The sequence below is a fragment of the Anabas testudineus genome, chromosome 24, assembly GCF_900324465.2.
Source record: "Anabas testudineus chromosome 24, fAnaTes1.2, whole genome shotgun sequence".
NCBI lineage: Eukaryota > Metazoa > Chordata > Actinopteri > Anabantiformes > Anabantidae > Anabas > Anabas testudineus.
Genome location: NC_046632.1, coordinates 13,462,712 through 13,489,624, shown reverse-complemented (window position 1 = coordinate 13,489,624; position 26,913 = coordinate 13,462,712). Strand labels below are relative to the sequence as shown.

The following is a 26,913-nucleotide window of genomic DNA, read 5'->3' as shown; positions in this document are numbered from 1 at the left end:
TACGGGTGCTTTGTGTTTGTTTTGAGTGGCATGATAGGACTCGCCTCGTCGCACAGTATTCAAGCTGTAGTCTACTGTACGCATGATCTCACGACTGCGCGCAAACAGCTTGAAGGATCCGGAGTCCGGAGTGATCCATGAGCATTTCCCCCCCTCCAAGGTGGACGGTGGAGAGACCGAAGAAGACGGTGATTTATTTACCTGCTGTTTGAACACGCAGTCGTCGGGAAAGTTAAAAAAAAAAAAAAAAAGAGGCCGGTCTCACTGAAGAGGATGAGGCGCGCAGAGTAGGAGGGCAGCTGGGAGCGCAGAGAGCTGATGGTCCTCTCTCATCTGCACTGAGGAGGAATTCATGTGGAGGGGGAGGCGCCCGAGCGAGGCCAGCGGCACGACTGCCGCCCGATTTTAACAATTAACCTTGATGAACACAGATTGGTTTCACTTACCAGGCGCAGGTGCGTGGAGCTCCAGCGGTTCCCACGTTTACGACTGGACACTGACGCATTCGATGCCAAACGCACAAACTACGGGTAAAGGACATCACAGCTGATATATACATGTTTTTTTTCGTTCACGGGACAGGATGCACGTTGCAATGGGAGCCCGTCCGATACGCGCCTCTTTGCCGAATCCGAATTCAACACCGCTGAACTGATTCGGAGCCCCTGTATCGGAATTTGACCGCCGTGTCATTGCCCAGACCAGCACCAGTCCCAGCAGCTGAAAGGCATCTTCTGAACAAGACGGGAGGACAAACCAGTCCGCTTCACTACTCTCCATCTGTGCGGCTTGGAATGAGGACCACATCCCGGATCTGCTCCGTGTGAAGAGGCGAGCGGCTCGGCGGTTTCTTCGGCTCTCAAGGACGCAAAAAAAAAAAAAAAAAAAGTGGCAGCCAGGGCGAGCTGCGAAGCATGGAGCGGGACGACACCAACACCGTGAGCGCGTCCAAAAAGACAATAATTGCGAAAATCTTTAAAGTTCGCAAGAGGAGGGAGATGCTTTTCGTTCAGGTGTGCTTTATCTGCAGTGTCCTCTTCGTGGTGTGGACCATGTCGGCGCTGTTGTCCAAGACAGGTGAGTGGGGAAGAGACTGGCGAGCTGCACCGGGAGCATAGAGAGATGAGATGAGAACAGCAATCTGCAGTATAATCATGCACCCACATGTACAGCTGTTTGCTATTGATCACACGGACACACTAGTGGGCTTTAGTGTCAAGGGCACGGGATCAAAACATGACATCCGTGTGCATGTTTCAAACGTGAGCGTCGTCCTATCCAAAATGCGTGCGTGATGCCCCTGATCACCGTTTAGGTGAAGAGTGCAGTTGGCATTTAAATGGCACATGATGCTTTTGGTGTTTCTGGCCCATCACACTGTGGAGAAGTCAGCTGCACATATATTGTCAAGTCACAGCATTGTTTTCTTGTCTCAGTGTTGGAGTCTGTGTGTCCGTATGCCGCAGTGTGCGCGCGTGTGGCAGCGACACGTTTTTAATTTGAGCAGGCAGGCTCATAATCACGGCACACCTCATGCTCCATATGCACACAGCGGCGTTAAGGGTCTGCTTTGTTGACGCCTTTTCTCCAAAACCTGCCCCCCCTTTTTTTTCTGGCTCCATAGGCGCATCGCCCGTCACACTACACTGGAGCTTAGGATCATGGTTAATGCCAACTCATCGTGTCTGGCCCGGGGCTTCACACACCACTGCACACACCGGATCACCTCGATCACACTCCAGCGTTTGTCACGCTGCCAGGTTCCGCATGGTGATCGAGGGAGGCCGATTTTTACGCAGAGGCCACTGACCGTCGTTCAGGAGGGGAGGTTCAACGCTGGGATGCGTTTGCTCGCTAAATGTTGCAAAAAGCATAGTTGATGTCCAAGGTGTGCGCTGAGCAAACGATAGCTAATCATGCGTGATGCCCCCCATGCAAGCGCGTAACACACACACACACACACACACACACTGCAAACAATACGCCATCTCACGGTTACATGTCAAAGCTCCTACCTCAGGACGTTCAAACACTGACACGCAGAGCTTCCCACGCTGCCTCACATGTAGTTATGTAATCTAACGACCAATCTTGACATTTTGCTGGTGAAGAATATCTGACACACCGCTGTCACCCTAGATAGAATAAGGAGAGAGATCAATCCCCCCAGGAGAGATCTGTTCACAAAACAGTGAACAAAAAGACTGTTTGCTTAGTGCTAAGATGAAGGTTGTTACTGTTTCAGCTGAGCCACTAAATGAGGGAGAGAATCAATAAGTTTTAAATGAAAGAGATGAGAGCTTGGTCTCTTTATTTTAGGTTATTCTGACACTTATCAAACCTGGTCATGGGAAACTTTGTCCATCTGCAGCCACTTAGGCCCCAGGTCTGAGAGCAGCTGTAAATCCATCACAACTCCTGCCTGATTGTAGATCTCCAATGCATGTTTCAGGAGTTTCATTAATTACATTAAAAACAACAAGAGGCTTAAAAGATTATTCTGGAATGATATCATACAGATGAGTGCAAATCTCCTATGGCCAAAAACAGGCTCTGGGAGCCAAAGTCGGCCCCCCTCAGTCACTGGCTTGCCTTTTTGTTTTTTCTTTTCATTTAATCTAGTTTGGCTGACCCCACATGCTGATTGTCATGTGGGGCTAGACAGAAAGCGTTTCTCGTGACTGTTTGACCAGCAGCTGCAGCAGTGGCGATGATGGTGGAGTTTCAAGGTGCCGTGCATGAGCAGTGTTTGATGTGAAACAGAAATTCCCTCTTGACCCACGAGACCCGGGGCTCACTCCAAACCGATCTAATTGTTAGCTGTGGCTTTATCATCTTTCAGCCATCACAAGAGGGAACAAGCATTTATCACGTCGAAGTAAAAAACCCGCACCCTGTGTTTGCCACCAATTTGATTGATAGCGGTGTGGCCGAGTGTTGATGTGCTGAATGGCCCAGATGGATGGGATTTGATGTACTACTCCTGGGTTACATCTCCATAAAGAGGGGTGGGGCACAACATGCTGTCGTGCATGCTGATCGGGCTGTGCGTACGTGTGATGGAGCTCTGCATGGGAGACCAGAACAGGTGTTTTTGAAAAGCAGACCAAGGCTGAGCTCTGACAGGTAGCTGCAGCAGGCTGACACTGAGGCTAAGGGAAGGTGGGCTGGATTGAACATGTTTTGTGTCAACAGGGAAGTGAATTCTCCCATAATACTGCATGTTCGCAGCATAGAAGATTGATGGATGGCTGGAAGACTGAACAAGACATCATTAATAAAAGTGAATACATCACTATGGGCTGTTGCAACGTGCACATTTTCAACAATTCTTATACATTTTTATAGACAAAACAATAATTCAAGAGAGTAACCGACAGATTTATCAATGGTGAAAACAATTAATGAAGCCTAAATCAATTGTTCATATACTGAAGGACTAAAACTGTCCTTCAGTAATTTTTTTAATTTAGCTGTAATCTTACAAACCAACTAACAAATGTGTGAAAGTGTGACATTAAAAAAATCTATCGCACAAACATAAGTCACACTCAAACTCCAAGGAAAGCGAAGCACTTTGTGTATTTTTGTGTGTGGGATGAATGAATTTTCGTTATTTATTCATTTAGCCCATAAAAAGTCAGAATTGCAAAATGTCCCAAAAGATTGATTTGCAAGGCTGTTTGACAGAGAATGAGTTGTGTTTAACTAAAAGTCTTTGGAGCTTTTAAGGTTTTCCCGCTGACTAACGAGGTTTAATAAGGTTTTATCAAAATCTTTTCACTTCGTCAAGACACCAAAATTCTCTGGTCGTTAAACATGAAGAATGAGACAATTAAACGGAGCTGGTCAACTGCAGCCTGAGCCAGAAACACCATGCTTACAGCAGACTGGAGCCCTTATTTTACCTCCAGCCTGCCTAGAAGTATCGACAGACTCGACGTCAGATGCTTGGCAGCAAGAGGACAGTACACTGAAAGGCCCCTGTGCGCACACACAAACATGCAGTTGCCATGCCTTGTCTAGCCTTCCAGGAAATGTCAGATATTCTGTTTTCTAAAAACACAAGATTTCATTGTTGCGGTCAAGTGGTTCTACACTTAACTGCCTGGAGAAATTACAATAACCCAGATTTTCACGCACCGTTATCCATAAAATTAAAATAATTGTCCATAAAAATGAAAAAGATAAAAGTCAAAATCAGTTTGGTCATGGATCTACTTACTTACTTACTGTTGCAGTAGCCATTACATTAAGCACAGAAAATGCAAACGCATAGGTAGATACTGTGAGCATAGCTTGAATAAAATTAAACATAAAGGCATCGGGGGAGTGAAACTGATGAGTGAGGAGGAACAGGTTGGATCTATGACTGGAGGGTTTGGTCTTTCGGAGCGGTGAGCTGTGGGAAGCAGCTGCAGTCGCTTTGTGTACAATCTGTTTGTCCAGTGCCTGCTGATCTTCAGGCTGTCTAACAGCGATGCTAGATTGACTGTCGTTTAGTTAAAAATACCGTCAGGACCAAGCAGGAGACTTTAGAAAAGCATTTCCAGTCTATGTAGCTCCAGTGTTGAAGCTACATGATCCTAGATGTCTATGTATTTTGTGTGTGTGTGTGTGTGTGTGTGTGTGTGTGTGTGTGTGTTTTGATGAGTGTCTTAACCATTAAGTTCTAAAAGTCTAGAGTCCCACAAAGGAATTTGGCATCTTGACACGGAGTGATCGTAAGGGGGCATTCACGTGGGCTGGGAGACGTTTACAAACCCTCAGATCATATGATTCTGATACTACACTGAAAGACTTTCACAACCATTGTGTAACCTCCAGCTTAAAGGCAGACAGAGCTGGTGTGTGCATGAAAGAAACAGAAGTCGTCACTGCAGCGGGTATTCCCTAGTGATGTTCTTGTAATTTTGTATAGTATACATCAACACTGTTTAATAATCCTGCAGTCAATTCTCTGCTTGTTTGAAAAAATGTTTTCTTTGTGTGGTGATTTGAAGGTTAAGAGGAAAAACGGCTTTGCTTGTTGGCATGATTTTACATAATAGATTTGGGACTGCTCTTTTTTTTTTAATATCCTCATTACAGAGGCTTAAGAGCAGTTTAATGAAAAATGCAACTTGTACACCAGTCCTCCCACTCTTCCACCCCAAAACATAATGGCCTAGCAGCTGCATTGATGTGTTACTGCTGCAGCCAGATGAACATGTCGTATTTACATAAACAGAAACTTTTAAGGGATTAAAGAAAAGCAACCTTATTTGGGTTAATGACTGTGATCATAATCAGGGACGTTTTGAGTCGTGAAACGTATTCTGTGCAAGGGGCGGCCATGTTAGTTTTGACTCCAGTTTTTAAAACGTGCAAAATGGCGTTTAGCTTCTACCAGAAAAAGACAAGGTCTTTAGAAACATACAAGGAGACCTTCAGCATTAGCATGTTAATGAACATGTTGTGTGCTCCTGCAGACTTTGATGCACACTTAGATGCTGTATTTATGTGACTGTTTAATAATCAAGGCTGTTTGTATTTTGCTGCAGGCCATGGGATGATAGTGGAGGGACATCCAGACCTTGAACACTGGGGAAGACGGCTAATGGCTTCAGATCTGGACAACGAAACGGAGGCCAAGAACTGTTCGGCGCCAGGTACAGTGTGTTCATTAAAATCAGCATTTGTTTGAATGAACGTGCATGTGAAATGACGCTTGTTGTGTCAAACCAGCTGCAAATGCCACCTGACTGCAGTTCTCCTTAGCTGTATTTTGCCATTTAAAGTGTGCTGTCAGTGTTTTGCTGCAGCTTTACTGCGCCTCGGAATCCATAAATTAAAGCACAGCGCATAAGAAATGCAGTTTAAAAAACCACCACATACACAAGTATAAAAGGGAGTCACTGTCCAACTATCTATGTCCAATATGTGTCCAATATCTGATTTGGTGTTTTGCTTGTTGGGTTCAGAGTCAGTTTAGATCGCTTGTTCTGCAATAAGTAATGAAAGAGCTATATAATGGTTCAGGTATTGATTATGTTACAGTGTCTTTGATGAAGATAGCAGCTTTCTTTTTAATTAGTTATACTGGACATGCTGCTGACATCTGCATGAGGCTCTAAAAACCACTAAAGCTACATATTTTACATTAAAGTATTGATTTCAACTGGTTGAGTAAAGGCAGCATTTGCAAGAAACTCCACTTGTCTGAATTCACTCAGTGAGACCAGTTTTCTTTTAACATAAACTGATTTCCATAGACTTTGATTGTCTAATATAAATACATGAAGTGGAAATGTACATGCAAAGGAAAAGGCTAAACGACATATTGGGAATTGTGTTACTGTTTGTATTTGATATGCACAGAGAAGATCACACCCGGGCACATTCAATTTAGCAGCAATTTGAAGTGTTAAATTTGCTGTTGTTTTGCGCCATCACAAGTGACCCGGTGAGTACTAACTGCCTATTACTTCATTACTAGTCACAGCAGGCAGAATCTCCCAGGGAACCTACTCATCATGCTATTTTATATGGTGTATAAACAGGCAAAGAAAACACTATTACACGACTGCCGTTGAATTATTCAGCATTGACCGTTTTAATGTGAACTTTTTTTAGAGTCACACTTGGGTCCTGTTGAAGTGAGCACAAAATGACAAGATTATGTCCTGGAAAATTTCCTCCTAATCCCTCCAGGATTACTTTTTTTTTCCATTCAAATGTCTTCCACACTGGAGGCACCAGACCGTACTTGACATTCCAAACATTTCTCATCAGCTCTACTCCTTCTTCCTCTTAGCGGACCACCGCCAACTGCCTCAGCAGCCCGAGCTGATCATATGACTTTGTTCTCTGGCCTTGTGAATTACCCTGCCATAGACTTCAGGCACCTCAGATGACGGGTTGCTTGGTTTTAACCAGATGTGTAGGTAGCATGAGTGTCACAGATTCTTCTTGTGTAAGACTAAGGTCATACGCTGTGGCTACAACATCATTGTTACTATGAGTCATACTGAGTTAGCACTTACTCTGTTGTTATAGCGATTTGGAAAACTCAACTCTGATAAGTATTTTGTGGCTGACAAATAAACTTAAATTTCACATTAATGATTTAAAACACTTGTCTTGCAGTCTGACTAAAAGTAAAAGGGAAAAGGTTTTTGCCCTGGATTAACTATTGTTGCTGAATATCTCATGAGGGAGACAAGGAGGTATGAGTCAGACTAGATGATCATGGTCATTGTCAAATAGTCAAACTTCTGGTTGTTTAACCATCTAGGCGTCGACCACAGGGAACATAATAGTCTCATGGTAAGCGAGACGTGTGTTTGTCCTGAATTCATGTTTAATTAGGCTGCTGTTTGTGGACTTAACACTGAGCTAATTTCAGACTCTCTGCCTTTTCCTCATTATTCCTGTGATCAGCCTGGGTGCCCCTCTCTGTGTCATGTGGTGCTTATTGTGTAGTTTGTCTCGAGACCTGGGCTCATAAGGCAGCCATTCATCATAAGTGCCCTTTTTATTGCCCAGTCATTAATAACACGGCCTGTCCAAACTGTTATGCTGCCCGTTGATTACAAGCCATGCTTTCTACTAACTAAATCACACGGGAAGAGGCTGATACAACCTCTGGATAATCTTTAACCATCACATGCAGGCTTTGAGTCATGCCACCCCTTGAGATGCATTTCCCTCTAGCAGCCCTATGGCATGAAGCTGCAATACCTCTGGAACATGCTTTTTTTTTTTTTAAATTTCAGCCGTTTTCTGGTCTGTGTGTGAGGAGCATGAGCCATGTGCTTTTGAGAAAACACTTGATGCTTACATGGACACACAATATTTGATTATCCTCTTTCAAATGCAATGGTTTTAGTATGACTTGAATTAATCAGAAGGCATTTGATTATGTTGTTTTTAGATATGTCATTAATCAGGTCATGCTCATGACGCACATGTAACAACGTAGGCATGAGTGAGGAGGAAGTGTGGGTAGCTCTGGCCTGTAGGTGCTGCATTGTGCTGATTGGATGTTAATTTTTGTTTGTGAGTAGAGTGAGAGTTCTGCCGTTTGGCTTAAAGAAAAGGCAGGATTTGAGTTAAATGTGAGGGATGGCTGATGCAGAGTTATTCTGGGGGGCAGCAGGCAAGAAATCTGGCAGTGGCATGAGGAATAAAGCTGCCAGCGGGTAGCAGCCAGTCCACGTTGGAATGCAGGTTCGTCAGCTCCAGGGAAACACCAGAAGGAGGCTTTTTAAAAAGGGAATTACACAAGCAGGGATTATGCTGCTGTGCATAATGGAAACTGACCTCGCTTTGCTTCTCGCTTGCATGCCAGCGGTGGAACAATGCAGCGGAGAGTTGAGCGCAGGCACGAGCACCTGCACAGAGCACTTTCTGCACTGTGCTGTTGAAACCCAGCTGACCTCTTTATGTATTTACTCATTCACATTCTGTCCTGCTCTGGTTTTGCTGCCTTTTTGTTACTCGTCCATTTTCATTTTGTCACGCTTTTGGATGGCGTGGCGTACTTTGTATTAAAACAAAGTCTAGAGGGTGCATCACACCAGGGTTAAAATGTACACTCACAGCAGCGAGGTAGCCCTGTTCTCTCTTTGTTGTTGCAGATCAATATACCTCACCCTACAGGAGTTGTTTACCTGTTTCTCTTATTCACAGCTGAATGCATAATGTTTCACAGCAGTGTCCCCTTCAGGTTATAGAACCAGAGTCTTAGCCTGACTACTCCCACTTATAGATACAGTCAACTAAAGGCTATTAGAAATTCATGTTAAAGTATGTCATGTGTGTTCATGCAGGTGAAATTGCATGTGCTTAAGTGCTTAAACGACCATTTGAGATCAGTTGAACATGTGAAAGCGCTGACCTAACAAGAGGATAATAATGCGTATTGAGCGAACCGAGCCCCAGAGCTTGTTTCTAACTTATTATTTCAGTGTGACTGAGACATTTTCCCATCAGGTCACTGACAGTGATGTTGTGGTGCTGTTTACAAGAATGGCTGATCATCGCAGTCGAGTCACGCTGCTCATTGATGTCTGCTGGAGCAAGCTAATTATCTAATGGGCTAATAATGGCCCAGAGGCAACATTCTCCGAAGAGTCCCTCGAATCGCTCTTCAATTGTATTCTGTTAATGACCTGGCTGGTTTGTGGGTCGGACACAGCACAGGCTGTGACAGAAGGTAGCACCAGGCACTTTGCCAAAACATCTCTCTCATGTCGTCATATTTATCTGGCTATTTAATACATGACATTGTGCTTTTCCTTATCAAAATGACGTGTTACGATTTAGTAGGCCACAAAGTTAGAATGATCTATATTGGTTTATTTCCTTTTTGTCTTACCCAGTGTTATCTATAATTGTTTTTTCCTTTGCCAAGGCCACCACGGTGGGAGTGTTGGGTGCTTGCTCTGTTCACTGTCCTGCCAGTCCTCTTCTCACTGGGACAACAGACGGCACCCGATACTGAGCTCCGTTATGTAAGAGCTTCAAAAAATCGGGAATATTACCACAAGGTGAAATAATAAATGCATAAATATAAAGAGTGCTTTAGCTTTAACACATAAACAACAATAAATTCAGGGTATGAGGTATGAGATTTTATTTGTATTTGTCCTATAAGCATGATTTAAAACGTATAGGAAGTGGCCTGTGTGGTGAGGGTGAGCAAAATAATAAACTGTAATGTTTTAATGGAAACCACAACATGACTACTAATCGTACATAAATATTTAAATTTAATTTCATCCAGAGAAACTAGGGGTATTCTGACTTTGTCCAAAAACAGATGATGGACAAACTGGCAGGTTTGCTATCCTATCATAGTTTGTTCCTTTATGACAGACTGTGCTTATCATTGCATCCTGCCTGTGCCCAAATAGTTTATTTTTCCCCTTACTGACAATTACACAGTTTAAGCAGTATTAACGTGGACTGTGGCAGCGGCGCATCTCGTAAAATCCTCCCAACACTTCTTGTGGGAACTCTGTGGACTTGTAATTACTTCTGGGGTTGATAAGATGAGGACGAGAGGGTTTGGGAGACGGATGAACAAAAGTGTCGCCAGTAATTTCTTGCATAAGCAGCGCAGTCAGGTGTCCAAACGGAGAATCCAGGATTTATTTATAGATTTGTAGCTTAGCTTCTGAAAAGGACTTGTTTTTTTGCCCACTGCCTGTCCAGACGTTCCTCATTCACTCTCGCACTCCCTCATTGCCTCAGTGGTCCCATGCAAATACAAGAACAGCAGGATAGATGAAATTTTTAGATGTTTTTTTTATTTTTATTTGTACAACCACGAAGCATTTGTTCAGCTGAGTGAGTGTTATTCTGAAAGCAGCTTGCTTGGCACCTCTCATGTTAACCATATTTACCTGTAGATTTAGAGTTTGTGGTGTAATTAAGAACAAATTGTCAAATGTCATTTGCTTCAAGACACTGAATAATTTAGATACCTGTACAAATCTGAGTGTCTGTGCCATTTTGTGTGGTAAATTAATGCCACAGCATCAGTTATTTACTTTAACAAATCAAAAATGACTAGTTTTCATTACAAATCTAAACTGTTCCAGAGCTACGATAATGGATTAATCTGACAAATCAATTAGATGAACATAAAATGTGTTTTTTCCCTAGTTCGTGATACTTGTGATTTCTTGCTTTGCTTTGTCTTGTGTGATTCAAGACTGCAATTGGGAAATCAGTTGAAAGTAAATATTGGCATTGATTTGCTGTGAGCTAACAATTAATTCGATGTACATCCACAATGCATCATGACATTGTGCCCTTCAATTCATTTCAATTGCTATATAACATTTAATTGAGCTCATCTACATATTATTTATGATTCTCTTTATGGACCCGTTTCGAGATGCATCACTCAGGAAATCGGTCTGTTGTCCCGCTCCTGTGTGTACATCATGTCCTGTCGTGTGGGAAATGGCTGTGGAAGCGTGCTGTCCTGCATGTCCTGTTTGACCCCTACAGTGAGGAGATGCAGGCGCTGTCTGGTTGAGTGTTAACACGGACTGGGAGGTGACCCCTGCCTGCCTGTCATCTCTCTGCTGTCCCAGTGCTCGCGCCCTCTAAACACCTTTTGTGAACATTTATTTTCAACCCACTCTCAGGCTTAGACAGAGGGCTTAGCAAAGGCTTAGACAGCAGGAATTTCACATGATACTTTTTCCATGTTTTTTCCCTTTTTTGATGTGATTCAGAAGATTAACAGGCAAGAATAACGAACGGTCACGGGGTTGTTTTTTTTCCATGAGGTATCAGCAGGAGTTTAGCCCTCTGTATTGGCATCGGTTTGTTTTCACCTCTGAGGGCACAGCTGACAAATCCTGTAATTGATTGCGCCTTTGCTTGAGGCCGTCGGCTTTCCGACACGTTTCATTCAGCACACAAACCTGCCAGAAATGAAATGAGCTACAGCAGCCTGCCTCAGTCCAATGTCAGCCAGGTGTTCTTTTTACTGATTACACATTGCTCCTAAATTCAGCTTTATAAATGTCCCCTCCTCTTTGAGTTTGGGACAGATGCAGTGAGAAGTCTCAGGTGAGCATTGTTCCACTTCACAAGTCCATATGTGACAAGGGCCCAAACCTTACGTCCTTTTTTTTTTTTTTTTTTGTACTAAACAGCGCTGTTCTGCTGGACGATTGTGTGATGTAAGAACAAAATGCAGACGTGGATGAAATTATTGGCACCACTTCCTTAAAGAAAGAGAAACCCACAAAGGTCACTGAAAGAACTTGAAACTGACAAAAGTAATAAACATAGAAATTAACAGGAAAATCACATATTGCTTTTGAGTTTTGAGTTTTCTCACATTTTTTTTTTTTTTTATTTGTCCTCCTCGAGTCCACTTTGGATCAAACAGTGACTGACAGTGCGATCTAATGCTGATGTACCTTGACCTTGGATTTCACCTTTAATGTGTTCACGTCCTGGGAGGTTGGCTACAGTCCTGTGCACCTAAAACGTCTGAATAATATGTGCAACTGTAGTCACAGGAACATCAAGCTACTTGGAGATGGTCTTACAGCTTTTACCTTTAACATGTTTGTCGATCTATCTTTTTGTTTCTAATTTCCTGAGACAACTCTCTCGTTAATAATGCAGTGACTTTAGTTTAACATGTCTATGGTCAAATTATTTAACATGTTCATTCAGGCCAGTTTTATTAGTTATATCTCAACCGCAGAAGGAATAGGCACAATATTTTGTATGTGTTCACATTCACATTGGTGATGTCCTCAGGATAGTTCTCACCACTGTGTACAGTGCTAACTACATTGTTGTATAGTCTTAGGACTCCTGGGTGTATTATGAGACTTCCTCCAGCTTGGATAGCTGTAGCTTGTGTAAGCAGTGTGCTGGTAATGTTGCTTGCTTATTACAAGCCAAGACTAGATATGAGCCTGCAGCCAGGGCCTGACAGGGGCAGGTCAGAGAGGGGCCACTCCCCACAGATGCTGGGTCCCATTGGGGAGATGCTCTGCTTCTGTCTCCCGGCAGGTGCACTGTGGAGTGGCTGTATTCCCAGAGACCTGAGCCGTATGGTGGTACCATGATCACACTGTGTTCCAGCTGGAGCTCTGGATGATGAGTCCTCAGCATGGGAGGTTTTTCTGCCTGCTTGCTTTAATTGTGTATGAGTTCAGGCTCTTAATATAGCTGAAGCTTTTGAGGAGATGCAAGATGCTTTGCATGTTTTCTTCAGTGAACAGATATGAAGTCATTGGATGTGCTGTAGCGTGATGTACTGCAGGTTGAAGATGATCAGATAACGTGTTGAACCGTTTCATGCGTTTTGAACATTCAGTCCTTGATGTTTCCTGCCTTTCCAGCTTTTTATGGATGATGATCACAGGCTGCTGTTGAATTTGCATTTGGCCCTTTCTAGCTGCCGTGCCCTATTCTCAGGTATACAAAACACTTTTGTTGTATTAGATAACCCACTAGTAAGAGATGGAAGAGCAGTAACGCTGCCTGCTGAAGCCACAGGGCATCCCAGTCCTATTTTTCTGAGATGGACCCCCATCTTGAAGTCGCACAGTCCTCTCGGGTTGGGCTGGGTATATGTACCTCTCTGTCACACTGCTGATGTGTGGTGACTCTGACATTTCCTCTCTCCTCAGCAATACACGAGTTCCCAGATGACCTTTTCACCAACAACGAACGAAAGAGCGGAGCCATTCTTCTGCACATCATGGCGGTAAGAAGGCATTATTTTACAAGTGTACTTCACATCATTCCTCCTCTATACTACTGTGTATAAAACAAAATACAAAGCAAAGCTATGGAAGAAAAAGAAAATGGATATAAATTATTTTTTGTCTGATGGAAAATCTTAATTTGGAGAAAGCAGTTTAATCTTGGCAGTTGTTCTATGTTAGTCATGTGAATTGGTGTTTGTGAGAGCAAGAATAAGTTATCTTCTAAAATTTTTCCCCCTTTAGGACACATAAAAATGTCATAACAGACTAAAACAGACCAAACAGGCTCAGACTCATTGGTCTTTCAAACTTATTAAATTGAAGTTTTAACAACACAAACTACAACAAAGTGTCATAAAATAGTGATGTCTCTCCAAAGAGACATTTTCCTCATCTAGTGTCTGTGGAAAGCTTCATAATTATGGTATTCTTATCTGAGGTTCAAGTATTTTTAGCTTCTGTTTAAACTATGCAGGATTTGCAAGAAAAATGCTGAGACACTTGATAGATCCTGAGCTAGGTCAGGAATTGAGGGCATGTAAATGTTTCCTCTTCACATTAAAAAAATACTTCCGTCCTCCACATTCAGTAATGTTAAGCTCAGCTGCCTTGACATAAAGACACAAGCTACCTGTGGAGTCAGTGGAATTATTCAGCATTGTTCACTTTAAAGCACCTATGGATGAACTCTTCATGCTGGATTTAACCGGCTTTAAAAAGTTAAATTTTTTTATTTTTTATTTTTTTGAAATATTGAGGTCGTGAAGACAGATGGAATTTTTATTTCTCAATATGGAATGCACTTTGAAGGCTTTCACCGTACCGTACGGTCTTGGATTCTGTGAGAGAGAAATGCTGGAGCTTTTAATAATGTATTATTTTGTCGGATTAAAGGATGGTTAAAGCTACAGTCTTTTACTAAAAGATTCACTCCCTCTCTACACTACAGCTGGGGACTCTGTAAGAAAACACTGTAGGGAAATGTAAAGAGGTAATTTTGTACTATAAAGCCTATATGTAGATGAAAACTGATGGAGAACTTCAGATTGTTATTCCTCACACTGGAACTGCATCAGCAAGAGATCCAACCTTGTTGTTTTCCAAATCCAATTTTATGAAATATGTATTGAACGACCTTGTCATGATCACTGTTGGGTTTTTATGGGCTTCCTACGTTTGGCTCTCCAAGACTGAGATTTGTGCTTGAGTCCTGTATGCTCACTCACATTTTATCCCCAGTTTGATGTATTGTACATATTGACTTTGACAATAAAATAATGTTCTGGCTTTACTGCTAAGATGAGGATAAAACGTGTGTGTGTGGGGGTTAATGTGTGCGTGCGCAGTCCTGCACTGCCCCCTGTGGATAGCATAGAGCAGAGCATGGCTGACAGAGCTGCCGGGCTTGATGATGTCACATTTGATCTATAATTTATAGATTTTTTTGCCTCAGCTACTGAAATAGGCTGACCTCCACCTCCACCTCCTCCTCTCCCCTTTCACACAGCAGGGGAAGCATGCAGCTCCTGTATATTTTCCACTTTGTTATTAAAAAAAAAAACTCACACAGATCTGACATTTGAATTTAATGCATGTTCAAATTTGATTGGGTGCTGTGCTGTGAGATTCCCCTTCACTCGTCCTTTAGCGGGCAAATATCGTGCACTTGCAAAGGCTCTATTAACTCAGCTAATTTCTGCTGATGGATGTGTCTATATAGGCACACACACTTGTCAGTGTGTCACTTCTCACTCTTGTCTTTTTAAAATTCTGTCTGCAGGCTCTCTACATGTTTCTGGCCCTCGCCATAACATGCGATGAGTATTTTGTAACATCGCTGGAGAAGATCTGTGAGGTATGAGTCTCTTTTTTTGTTTTTCACCTGTCAGTGTTACAATTACATATATTGATTTGTCTCAAACCATCTCCCTTCACTTTATTTCTGCAGAAACTAGATCTTAGTGAAGATGTTGCCGGAGCCACCTTCATGGCAGCTGGCAGCTCTGCACCAGAACTTTTTGCATCTGTCATTGGTATATGACACACACACTTACACAGTTATAGTATGTGCATACTAACACTCCCAGACGGTCAGTGTCACTTGTGATTGTGAGTGGCTGCCTCCCTATTTGCAGGTGTCTTCATCACCCATGGAGATGTGGGGGTGGGAACCATTGTGGGCTCAGCGGTCTTCAACATCCTTTGCATCATTGGTGTCTGCGGGATCTTCGCTGGACAGGTTTGTGTGTGTGCGTGTGTGTGTGTGTGTGTGTGTGTGTGCAAGCGAGCGACTTACTGCTGCGGCTGCATCATTCTGTTTATTTATAGCACATGTGTGGCAGAAGTTTTTTGCTGAGGGGAAACAAAACCATCTGCTTCAGTTAGCTTTCTCAGAACTGGTGTTAGTGGAAATGAAGGATGAAACGCTGGAGGTGTAAACGGATCATAAATATAATTCTTATCTTAGCACTTAGAGTCAATCTAATTTACATCTATGTATTAAGTGCTTGTGATGGCATGTAATAACAAAATGCTAAAAAGGAAACGCTGTAATATGACCTTTACCTGTGAATTTGTAGGTGGTGATGTTGACCTGGTGGGCTGTTTTCAGGGATTCCTTCTACTACATCCTGTCTGTCGTGGCTTTGATTGCAGTGAGTTGGGCAAATTACAAGTTTACCACATGCTTTTATAGATAAACACCAGCTGTGACTTGTTCTTTCTAATGTGCCAAATGTTTTGTTTTATGTTTTAGTTCATCTATGATGACAAGATTGTTTGGTAAGTCACTCATCCAGCAGAGCTGTAATTTTATATATTTAAAGCTATTGAGCAAAGACACAAAATATAAAATATATAAAATATGCAAAAAAAAAAAAAAAAATTGTCATTCATTCTGTAATTTCCTCTTCTTAGGTGGGAGAGTTTGGTGCTAGTGGTCATGTATGCTGGTTACATCCTTGTCATGAAGTGAGTTCGGTATATTTATACAATGATTATGTTGTTTTTTTTTATTTGTAATATCCAGGCAAGCCGAATAACGCATGATCACAACAACAAGAGAGATGCTGCACTCTTAGACGATTATACATGTGAGGATAAAACGGTGCTTTCACTCGTTTCACTTCAAGAGTTTCCAGCTGGAGGGGAGTGTCTCATTCATGTCCCCTGTCCAGATGTTGCCTTCAGATTCAACTCAGGAGCATTAGTGTTAAATGTACAACATTTGTGGCTATATTTTAATATTGTTGTAGATTTTTCTTTAAACTTATAATTATTCTTTATGATTAACTGAATGAAAAATGTTTCACCACACTGATCAAAGTTTGAGTAACAACGTTTTTTTGTTCAGTACAGTACTCGTCTATTACACATGTTTTTTGTCTTTATAGTCCAAACTGCATAATGCCAACCACATCGTCCTGTGCTGCTGTCTCTGTCTAGCTGGTAATCTGTGTTACACTCAGCAGCAGCCTGCTCTCTCCCTGCCATAAGAGTTTAATCTTTGTCCCTCTGCAGTGGCTAAGAGCACAGGCTTAACTGGATCACTCCTCTCCTTTCTCATTTGGAGGAAAGAAGTGCTTACTGTAGGATATGCTGTCATATGTCTCCCCTCTCCCAGAAATATCCACTGACCGTTCTGGGCTGCTCTAGTCAAAATGAACAAGAGTGGGTTTTATTTAGTGCAATCAGTGCTCTGGGGTGACCTTCCAGGGCTCTGCTGTTTTGTTTTTTTTTTTTTTTGTTTTTCTCTCATCGTAGTACACATGCAGTCATTTGGGGAAAAAAATAAGGGAAAGGGAAAAATGTAACAGCACAAAATGTCAATATACATAAACATCTCCATTAATGCCATTGAATTTCGTATAAGTTGGATGTGATTGGTGTACTTGATGATTAATGGTTAGGATTTCTGCACTCAAAGTAAACTCAAAATTAAAATAATAGCACCGAATAATTTCTTGCAAATTGTGCACAGATAATACAAGATATTTTTAGTTTTAATGTTGGCCTCTGACGGTGAACTTCTGAATGGGGTTATTCTTCTGATGTTCCCACTGATACATCTGCACATTATGTTCAAAGGCAGCAGCGCTCTATTCGGTATTTTTGATCCATTTTTATGCAGTGGCACTCAGATGGCTGTGTTGAAGGCCTGTGTGGCTGATGAAAGCCTTGTGATTGGCTTCTGTGAACATTTTTCTGACTTTCTTGTCCTTTTCCATCCCAGTCTGGAGCCATTTCTAACCTTTTTTTTCTTGTAATGTAATGCTGGCGCCCCCCTTTTTGGTTTTAAAGAAATGTTAATTTATTCTGCAGAGGTATGTTGTATAAATATCATTTTGGCCAGTTAACACATTTCAAACTGTGCGAATCCTTTTATCTGAACCTCATAAACCCTATTTGCAAATGCAAATTTTGACACTGAATGTTTTTGTTTTTCCCCCCTTTTTGAACTCTGGGCTGAACTATTTCAGCATCTCTAATTTAGGGATTATGTTCCCTCTGTTTACTAGATTCAACTCCAGCATGCAGAAATTTTTCATGGGGAAGTCGGCAAATGTGGCCAATGGTAACGCTGCAGCCAGCAGTGAGATGGAGGACGGTAATGCTAATTATGACTATGTTTGGGATGACGACCCGTCATCGCCTTTACTCTCTGCAGGTAAGGTTAATCAGACAGGCTGGGTACTCAAGACTGCTCTCCACCAGAAAATTAATCCGATATTGTATTCTGTGATATGAAATAGGTTCTTTGGCTATGAAATGGAAATTGATGATTGTGACTCTCTGGAAGACTGTGGGTGTTTTTCCTCCTGTGGCTTTAAACTTAGCTTTTTTTGTGCTTAAACTATCTCGAATTTCTTCAGTCTTGTTCTCTGCTGAAATCTATTCAGTAACTGTAGGTTGACATTTTGGGAAATGCTTTCTTTCTGAACTTGAACATGAGAGAATCAGTGCTACTGCTAAACTAATGTGCTCATTTTATAATCCCTACATAACCTCTGCAACAGCAGTTTTTATACATAGGTAAGACAGAGGTATCAGGTTTTGTAATAACTTAACAAACAAGCTTATCAGTAAGTTTTAGAGGTGTTTGCAGATTGCTTTTGATATTTTACGTCAGTTCTTTGTGTCTTTTCTTATGCCACATGGTGCTAACCTGTCTGCTGACTACTGCTTTGTATGTACTGTTTAGACCAGAGACTGGTACTTCTCTTAACTCTAATCTAAAAAAGCAAAAATACACATTTCTCAAATGTCACACTACTCCTTTGAATGAGATTCTGCAGAAACTAACTGCTAAACTTTCCACTTTTCCACTTACATTCAGTCCCCTGACATCAGTGAACCACCGTACCTGAAGTCAAATGTCAAAAAGAAGCTTTTTACCTTTAAAAGTTTAATATAGTCTTCCATTAATTTTCTTTGCCCACTAAGTCCTTTTCTGGATGATAAGCAACTGAAGCTTATCTGAGCATACAGGGGCACAAAATGAAATGTTCTTGTTTAAAAATGGGAACAACATAATGAAAATATTCTTTAATCTTTCTTCAGTTTTGCAGTTTAATGTTGGGGGACTTTGTTGTTAAGGGTCTTAAACTTATTAAAACTTTCTGAATAACATCTTCATATTTAGGTATGATTCCCTTTGAGCCACATTTCTCCACTTCTTCCTTTTCTACTTCTACTGAGTGACTTTTAACCCCTCGAAGAGGTTTAACCCTTCCCACTTTGGCTGCATTAGTGTTAACACGCCTGTCTGTTTAGCCTTACTAAACTTATCCTCGCTTATTGTCAACAGTGTTGTGCTGCTGTGTGCCAGTTCTTTCTGCTTGCATACTGCTTTTCTTCTGCCGGTCTCTGGGGCGTAGACCCACTTACTCCTGAAGTGGTAATGAATTTCACAAGAGGAAATGTTTATGCCGGCTCTGTTTACACTGTTAATTTATGTGCATTCTTGCATGCATAATAAGTTGAATTAAGGCAGAGTTAAACTAATAAGTGTACTGTAGACATTTTTTATTCCCTATACACTGCATCTTAAAAGCTAATTGTGAGGGCATATCCGCGATATGTTGTAAGAACACAAACTGTCTATAGTGGACTGACCATGTGTTTGAGATTGACAGCTCAAAGCTGCCAATGGTTGCCTCCTCCAAGTTGCAGATTTTAAAATCAGTCATGACCGGGCCATAAATATAATGTATTTATTATATAATAACAGCTGCTCTCAAACTTCAAACAGTCAATTTAGGAAAGCTATTTGAAGTTCAGTACTTAGAAATCACGTGATTTAACACTGGTGTGCTCCATTTGCTTTGCTCCTTTCCTCCATAACAGGATAAGATTACAGTGAAGGAGAGAAAGACGTATTTAGAACTGTTGTTCAAGTCTAAAAAAAGCCTTTTCATCGAGTGAGAATCACATTCATAGTATTTGCTTCTATTTTATGCAGTTGCACATGTCCAGTGCATTGTCTCAATGAACTCACTCATGAAAAGTTGACATTTAGGAGATGATGCGCCGTCCATTAAACAATACTACCAAGACTCACAGTCTTAGTCTCAACAATCAATATGAAGGCACAAACATTCACATCTACAAAGGGAAAACAAGAGAATGGATTGAAAGGAGGATATTTTTCCCCCCCTTAAAAACATCCAAGTCATTCACGTGATTGTTTAAAGGACAGTTTTGCTCTTAGGTTTCGATTTTTGTGTAGACAGTGAAGAGTCCACGCGTAGCACATGCTAAGATTTAGGTCACATTTCATAAGTCTTGTAGTGTAGCTGAAACGTTGACATATTGACAAAATGCGTCAAGTTCCACATTTAGTAACACATTAAGTAAGTATTTAGTTCAATGGATAGTCCCATGTAAATATTTGAAGTTCACACTTATATATTCCAATAGGTTGTTGTCTGGTGAAATGTGCATGCAATGTACAGTTTTATTGATGTAAATGTACTTTTAATTTTTCTAACGTACCCCTCCACTACTCAGTCAAGCCCAGCAAAGCTTACAGCCGTGGCTCGGTGGTGATGGTGGACGAGATCATGAACGCCAGCCCCTCAAAGTTCAGGTTTCCAGAGGCCGGACTCCGCGTCATGGTCACCAGACATTTTGGACCCAAGACACGTCTCCGCATGGCCAGTCGCCTCATCATAACAGAGGTACAGCTGGGCGCTGTTGCTCCACTGAGCAGATTTAGCTGCTGCTGCTACATGTTAGGACTGTCTTTAGTGAATGCTACTTTCAGCTCTGTGTGGCCTTTTTCTTAACGTGAAAGAAGTTTCCATAAGCTCCAAACATTCTGCTTATCGCCTTCACACAGGATGGTTTTTCTTGTTCATTTGTGACTTGCAAAATGCGTTTAGCAATCAAAGCAGCAGTGCATCTGCTTGTGTGCTCTTTGACTTAGTTTCTTTTTTATGAAAGCGCCAGAAGTTGGTCCAAGCTGCCAACGGCGTGGAGACACAAGTGATTGATGGGAAGGTCGAAATCGAGAATGGGAACGTGCCAGAGGACAAACCCGCTGAGCCCAAGGAAAATGAGACAATCTCGCCGTTTCATATTCCAAGTGCGTACTTCCTGCATTCGCTTGATGAATGTGTGCAATTTGGGATACATGGGTACAAACTTTAGGGAGTTAAAAGATATAGGAATAATATAATGAGTTGTCACATGTTTGACGTCTCCGTTTTTAAAAACTTGAGCAGTTATTAGCGTCGAATGTCTTTGTCTGGACAGCTCTGCTTGAGAATTTCTTTCCACTTGAGTAGATATCGATGTCCCCCCTCAAATTAGTCAGTGGCATCATATATTCTGACTAATGATCATCCTGTTTGACAGCTGTGCCCTTTTATTAGTCATTGTCTGCTGATGTGAAAAGAATCTGCATCTGATTAATCAGATTTAGCATGAAACAGACCAATTAATTCAAGAGGGTGGAAGTGTTGTGGCATTATAAGACGACTAAAAGGCTTTAGGCATTGTAAAAGGTTGTATTTGAGGTGCCATATGCACTGTGTCTGCTGACGTCTAGCGCCACACAACAGCATGTGTATTTCTGCTCTAGGGGGCATTGGCAGCAAGGTGAAGTGGTTGCTCTCATGGCCTCTGCTCCTGTTGCTGTACTTAACCGTCCCAAACTGTGCCAAGCCGCGCTGGGAGAGATACTTCATGCTGTCCTTCATCCTGTCTACTGTCTGGATCGCAGTGTTCTCCTACTTCATGGTCTGGATGGTGAGTGTAACTGCTCTTTGTGTATTAGTTCTTACTTTTACTTCTGTCAAGTAGTGCTGACTAGAATGTTAAAGAGAGCTGTAAACCTGGACATTAGTATGTGAGTATCACAAACAGTTGCTGCTTTTTTAAGCTCTGACTCTGTTTCTCTCAGGTGACTATAATTGGCTACACTCTGGGAATCCCCGATGTCATCATGGGCATCACTTTCCTGGCAGCAGGCACCAGCGTCCCAGACTGCATAGCAAGTCTGATAGTGGCACGGCAAGGTATACTTTCCCCCTGAAAGCTTTTTTTAGATTGCTGTTTTAAGATAGTTTATTATGCAGCTGGGAACCAGATATAGATGATGCTGTCACACAGTACACATTTTTTATTCATCAATCATTTATTTTTTCCTACAGGTGGGTGTGTGTGTGTGTGTGTGTGTGTGTTTATTTCAGAACTACACACTTGTTTTTTTACAATTTGTGCAAGTTTATGAAATCAAATCTCTCATTTACAGAAGTAATCCCACTTTTTGCTGTGACACTTTATACTTGAGATGTGTCTATAGCTTGATTCGATAAATTTGTATAGAAAGGCACACAACTGTGGATCTAGGCCATTAATTAACTCTCTGTAGACCTCCAATATAACCATTTCTAAACCTTTTAGTGCTTCAAGGAGAATAGAACCACCAGGACTCTAACTATTTCTGGCTGCTAGATGGTAGTTTGAGGTTGAGATGGTTTCTGGTTTACTCTTTAAAGACAAGACAAGATAAGAGGAACTATAGCATACTATATATTAAGACCTTTTTTAGATAATTTATTATGCATTGTCATCAGGTTTACATGTGGTTGGAGTTAGCATGCATGTATGAATTTTAGCCGTGACTGGAAACCGGGAAAGTTCAGAAATCGTTTAGCTTTTACATACATGCATACAACTTGAGCCAAAGTTACAGAGCTCAGGATCAAGAGAATACTGTGCAGAGCTGTTTTTAGTAAAGACGTGTCACCATCTTCTCAGCTGAGGGAGCTTAGGGTCCATGTAAACATCACAATGTGCAGAAAATCTAAACACTAATCTTCAGGTTGAAACTGCAAACCCCACTTTATTCTGTGTTGTTGCAGGTCTGGGAGACATGGCGGTGTCCAACACCATTGGCAGTAACGTGTTTGATATTCTAGTGGGACTGGGGGTTCCCTGGGCTTTACAGACCATGTGTGTCAGTTATGGTTCAGAGGTAAGGAGAAAAAATCCACAATTCCAAATCCACCGTATTATTTTACTGTATCTAATAGTGAATTATGAGATTAAATGCTTTAGGTGAATTCAGATCTTTGTCATGTTAATTGCAGGTAATGATTAACAGTCGGGGGCTGGTGTACTCAGTGGTGCTTCTGCTGGGCTCTGTGGCCCTCACGGTGAGCAATAATTAACAGTCTTTACGCTACACAGGTGCCACAAGTTGACCATTTCCAGGAAGACAACTTGTTTTACTGCTGTACTGCACTTTGTGTGTTTAGAGTAAAACTCCACATTGTTTTCATGTAAATAAACATCATTCCTGTTTGGCTACTCTCCCTGCTCGCTGACTGTAAGCAGTAATGTAATTGGTCTGTATGAATGTCAAATTAAGCATTGTAAACACTTTAGGTTAGATTTGCATGTTAAGAGAGTTGTTTTAAACTCAAACCACTGCACACACACACACACACACACACACACACACACACACACACACACACACACACACAGACATACATACTAACCTAAGCTATTTTGATGTGTTTTGAATGCTTGCAGGTTCTGGGGATCCACATGAATAAGTGGAGGCTGGACGTGAAGCTGGGTATTTATGTCCTGGTCCTGTATGCTGTTTTCCTCTGCTTCTCCATCATGATTGAGTACAACGTCTTCACTTTTGTCAACCTGCCCATGTGCATGGAGGAGTAGAGCACAGCAGCATGCCACGGATACCAAAACATCAGCAACTCAAATGGTTTTTTTTTTTTTTCTTTTTCATTAACACTGGACCTATCTGCAGAGTCTTTATTCTCCTCCCTTGAGCACTTGTAATCCTTTTAGTTACAAATATGACTCTAATTTCCACAAGAGGCAGTGCACTGTAAGAGCAGTCTCCATCCTGTGTTTCTAATTTGTCCTCTTGTCACACAGTGGCAGTCCTTAATGCACATTATTTCAGGCATTGCCTATTACTGCAGTAAAATCTTTTGTTCCTCTGTGCGCCTGTTAGCTTTCCACCCATCTAGCATGCCTTTAGATGTTGGGGAGCTCCAGAATCATCGATTTGATTGCTGGTGTCTGTTTTCAATGTTCACATTTTAGATTTCCACGCATTTTCAAAGCTTTTTCACAAATCAAACCAAACCCGAGTCTCTGAAGAAAAAAATAATCTTTCACAAAAGTCTCTTCGAGTTAATTCCTAAAAGATTGACCAAATTACCCCAGCACCCAAAGAAAGAAACGTACACTCCTTTTCCCTCTTGACTCCAAGGAGGAGGGCCTTGTCCTTGGCAGCTCCCCTCCTCCAGCCTGGACCTGACTCCCCTGGCATGGCTTTTGGCTTCAGGGAGCAGATGCTGCTTCACTTCACTCACCCTGCACAACTCTTCTCATCCTTCGCCCGCTTGATCAAATCTGCTTTATTTTCTTAAAAAAAAAAATAGAAAAGAAAAAAGACATTTTGTGTCGAGACGAGTCACGGTTGACTGTGAAGGTGTTATGCATATGCAACACTGCACAATCTAAACTTTACGTAAACACTTTGTTTTTTTGAAAACATTTTTTTTAACAAGAATTTGTCTTGTATGAAATGTTGCGGAGAACTTGTTGCAAATATACATTGCCTGTTTTTCACGGAAACAAATTGCACATGGAAAAGCTTTTCTTGTTTTGTGCTGCGAGGAGATTTGACCACTCAGAGGGGTTGTTCTGGCTGCTGCTGGTGGTGGTGGTGGCCACTCCACTATGGCGCCATTTTCGTTCAGTGATGGGTCGTTTCATTTTCCTTCTGCGCAACTTTAAAAAACAACAACAACAAAAAAAAAAAAAACACTCCAGATCGGTGGGATGACTCTTTTCTTGGTCCACATCAGGTGACTTCTTCTTCTTTTCAAACAGCAGCAGCATGGAGGTATTTGTTAAAACATGCAAAGAAACCAACCAGTTCTCAACACTGACTGTCTGCTATAACACCCTTTGGCCAGTAGGGGGTACTGCAGCCCCTCTACTCGGGGCAGGGGTGCCAACCACATCTGTTATCAGGGAAATTCGGAAATTGACAACTCCAAGAGGAGGCGATGGTGATGGTGTCTTGATTTTGAGTTACATGTAGATACTGCACTTTAACAGTCGTCCTCTCATTCTGAATCAACTAGTGCTTCCTTCTGTGTGTTTGTATTTTCAGTGTATATGTGTCTGTGTGTGTGTGTGTGTGTGTGTGTGTGTGTGTGTGTGTGAGTGACTGTGTGTGTGTGTGTGTGTGTGTGTGTGTGAGAGAGAGGGAACATTGTTTGTGTATATGCTCCGTACGGGCACACGCTACTTGTCTCAAATCGGGCTCTTGACTCTCAGAACAGACTAGAACCTTGTTGGCACCATGAGCACACCTGCCTCTGTCTGCAGTGCATGCTGGGACATTACACATGGCTCCTCCACAGTACAGGAAAAAAAAAAGGCTGAGGGCTTCTGGGCATCTCTATGGAAACCGCCCGACCCACTTTACAAAAATCGGCAGCTATGAGCTACACTGCAATCCAGACATTTTTACACCATGCAAAAATGCCTGTGAGGAGTCCACAAGTGAGGTGCAGAGACTATTAACTAAAGCGTGCGGGGGGGTTGATGTGTTGAAAATATTCCTCTGCCATACTGATGGCAGCAGGCACTTGTATATGCAATTTCAATGTAAAGAATAAATGTGCAAGATTGCCATGTACAGATGGGGGATCCTGTGGAGATGGTGGTGTTGGTTTGTCTAGTAATACTTGATGTGTGAGCTCACAGGGATGCGTTTGTGACAGCTGAGGAACTGAACCAGAAGGACAGACATTTCTGGAACGGTGGCTATAGGGGACGTCTGAATTTTCCTTTTCTCTGTTTTTTTTTCCTACACACACTCCTTTTTCTGCTTTCTCCTCATTGCCCCCTCTTGCACAAGGGCATTAACTCTCCACCAACCCTAACAGAAAGAGCAGAGGGGCAGCAGGAAATGCAGACGGGGATGGGTGGCCAACTTTCCTCCACCGCCCCCTGGACTTTGTCATGTACCAGGAGGGAGCAGCCTCTAAGGAATAACAAATAAAAAAAAAAAAAAAAAGAAGTTGGACTCCTTCAAGCTGCTACGTTACCACTTCAAATAGCTGTTTACTGGATGGAGATGACCACACAGGGTCAGCAGACTCAACCACGTGCCCACTGATATCCTTGTACACCTCCCCCTCAGCCTTTTCAGTGGGAATTCTGTACATACAGGACCTATTTTTTTAATGCTTTTTGTGGGGAAGGCACATTTGTACTGTACCTGAGTTGATTCAGAATGTGCACTGTCTAAGGTTCTTTTGTGTATATTTTTGCTCTGTGTGGTCATGTCCTGGTTGTCAGGTTTGTGTGGTGAAACCACAGCCGGAGGAGGAAGACGACTCGTCTTTCTCCCCATCTTGACGCACAGCATACGTTCTCACTGGTTGTCGAACTCACATCTTTGTTACTAAGTGACTTTTTTTTTTTTGTTTGTTTTTGAAGGAAAAAAAATGTACATTCAGACGACATACTTGGTGTAATTCTGCATAAATCCAGATTGTATGGAAATCCTGTGTACAAAATCGCACACTTTAGAAGACACGTTAGAAATGGCAAATGAACACGAGAGGACCAGTATGTATTTCTTGATTGAATGCGACCTGATGCACTGTGAGCTCAATGTGACGTGGGAGTTGTTTGTCAAGAATAATAGATGATTAAAAATATATTTAATGTAAAGTTAGTTACTATAAAACATTACTGAGGACATCTGTATAACTTATATGAATGTATTGTCTTGCTATACTGGACATATCCAACCAATGCATTTTACTGTAAAGCAATAATGTGAAGAAGAAAAAAAATAAAATGGCAAAATAATTCCTGTACATTTGTCTGATAAGTTCTTGGATTGTTTGTGAAATACATCAATTAAATGAAGCCATTTGTACATGTATCAGTTGCTTGTGCTGTTTTGTTTTTTGCAGCATGTACAGGCAGTGGTGGAAAGTAATTAAGGACATTTACTTAAGTACTAAATGTAGTATAGTTTTTAGGTATTTGTTTGAATACACCAAATTCCAAATATGATACATTTACTTTATCAATCTGAAATATAACTACTAAAGGAAACTGCAGTATAATAAAACGGCAGCATGTACCGTAATTCAAA

At 41.7% G+C, this 26,913-nt stretch overlaps 1 protein-coding gene across 3 annotated transcripts; it reads left to right on the top strand.

Annotated features, from left to right (window-relative positions):
• Positions 1–77: 77 nt before the first annotated feature.
• slc24a4b (solute carrier family 24 member 4b) lies at positions 78–26,676 on the top strand. Of its 3 annotated transcripts, none has more exons than XM_026341802.1 (17): positions 78–1,077; positions 5,544–5,651; positions 13,161–13,237; positions 15,019–15,093; positions 15,187–15,271; positions 15,374–15,477; positions 15,818–15,892; positions 15,994–16,019; positions 16,155–16,208; positions 17,756–17,844; positions 20,247–20,416; positions 20,682–20,823; positions 21,322–21,488; positions 21,643–21,757; positions 22,607–22,719; positions 22,835–22,900; positions 23,283–26,676. In XM_026341802.1, exons 1-17 carry the CDS (start codon positions 915–917, stop codon positions 23,430–23,432), a joined length of 1,779 nt encoding a protein of 592 aa, XP_026197587.1. In that variant the 5' UTR covers positions 78–914; the 3' UTR covers positions 23,433–26,676. The 3 variants fall into 3 exon arrangements, with proteins under 3 accessions (XP_026197587.1, XP_026197586.1, XP_026197585.1); XM_026341801.1 differs by having other exon boundaries at positions 17,756–17,904; positions 20,688–20,823; XM_026341800.1 differs by having other exon boundaries at positions 17,756–17,904.
• Positions 26,677–26,913: the final 237 nt, after the last annotated feature.